Source organism: Sinocyclocheilus grahami, unplaced genomic scaffold (genome assembly GCF_001515645.1).
Source record: "Sinocyclocheilus grahami isolate Dianchi unplaced genomic scaffold, SAMN03320097.WGS_v1.1 scaffold58.1, whole genome shotgun sequence".
Lineage (NCBI taxonomy): Eukaryota > Metazoa > Chordata > Actinopteri > Cypriniformes > Cyprinidae > Sinocyclocheilus > Sinocyclocheilus grahami.
Window position 1 is genome coordinate 2941805 of NW_015505237.1, and position 715 is coordinate 2942519.

Genomic DNA, 715 nt, shown 5'->3' on the forward strand with positions numbered 1-715 from the left:
TTTTTTTTTAAATACTTCCAAGTAGCTTTAACTTATTTGTATTCGAGTTTTAGTCATTTTAGTACTTCAACTTATTTTATTGCAGTCTCTTGCCAAAACAACATTGCTAGTTTTTTTTCCATCTAATATTTTGCTAACAAAATGAAAACATTTTCACGGAGGTCGATAAAAACAACTTAAGTTGCATCTCTGGATCATATAAATGAACGGTACTTTTGTCATGTCTTACAAGTAATCATTTAAACAAAGCTTTAAAAAAAAATGCAAGTATCATATTATGATACGATACGATACTGATATATCAAACAGAATCGTGACAGGAGTATATTGTCACTTATGAAATTACAATGTCTTCTCAACTATCCATGAAAGTTGTCAAGCAATATGGCTTGAAAGCAGCACGGCTGACGGTCAGTCTGAGAGCAGTAAATAGAATTTAACTAGTATGTTTCAACCATTTAAGTCCTCATTCAAACGGTGTGGCAGTCAAATCAATCAGTTTGTCATTCAATTACAACTTTGGACCTGCAGAAAACATCAGGTCACCTCTTGTATCCAGTGATGCGGATTGTAGCTGGCAGTGGCTCCCTCATGGTCTCCATGAACTCCTCAAACTCTCCCTCGGGAACAATCTTCAGCTCCGTGTAGTAATGCTCAAAGAGTTTGTTTTCCTTGATGATCTCAGAGTATCCAGCTCCCCAGCCCTGCCAAAAAA

General features: G+C 36.2%; 1 protein-coding gene across 1 annotated transcript in view; it reads right to left on the reverse strand.

Annotated features, from left to right (window-relative positions):
• LOC107584336 (NOP2/Sun RNA methyltransferase 2) overlaps positions 1 to 715 on the reverse strand; it is a 21867-nt gene that overhangs the window by 21068 nt on the left and 84 nt on the right. The window contains exon 2 of the mRNA XM_016270913.1: positions 547 to 704. Coding sequence (XP_016126399.1) covers positions 547 to 704 — 158 coding nt within the window. The remainder of the gene's footprint in view (positions 1 to 546; positions 705 to 715) is intronic.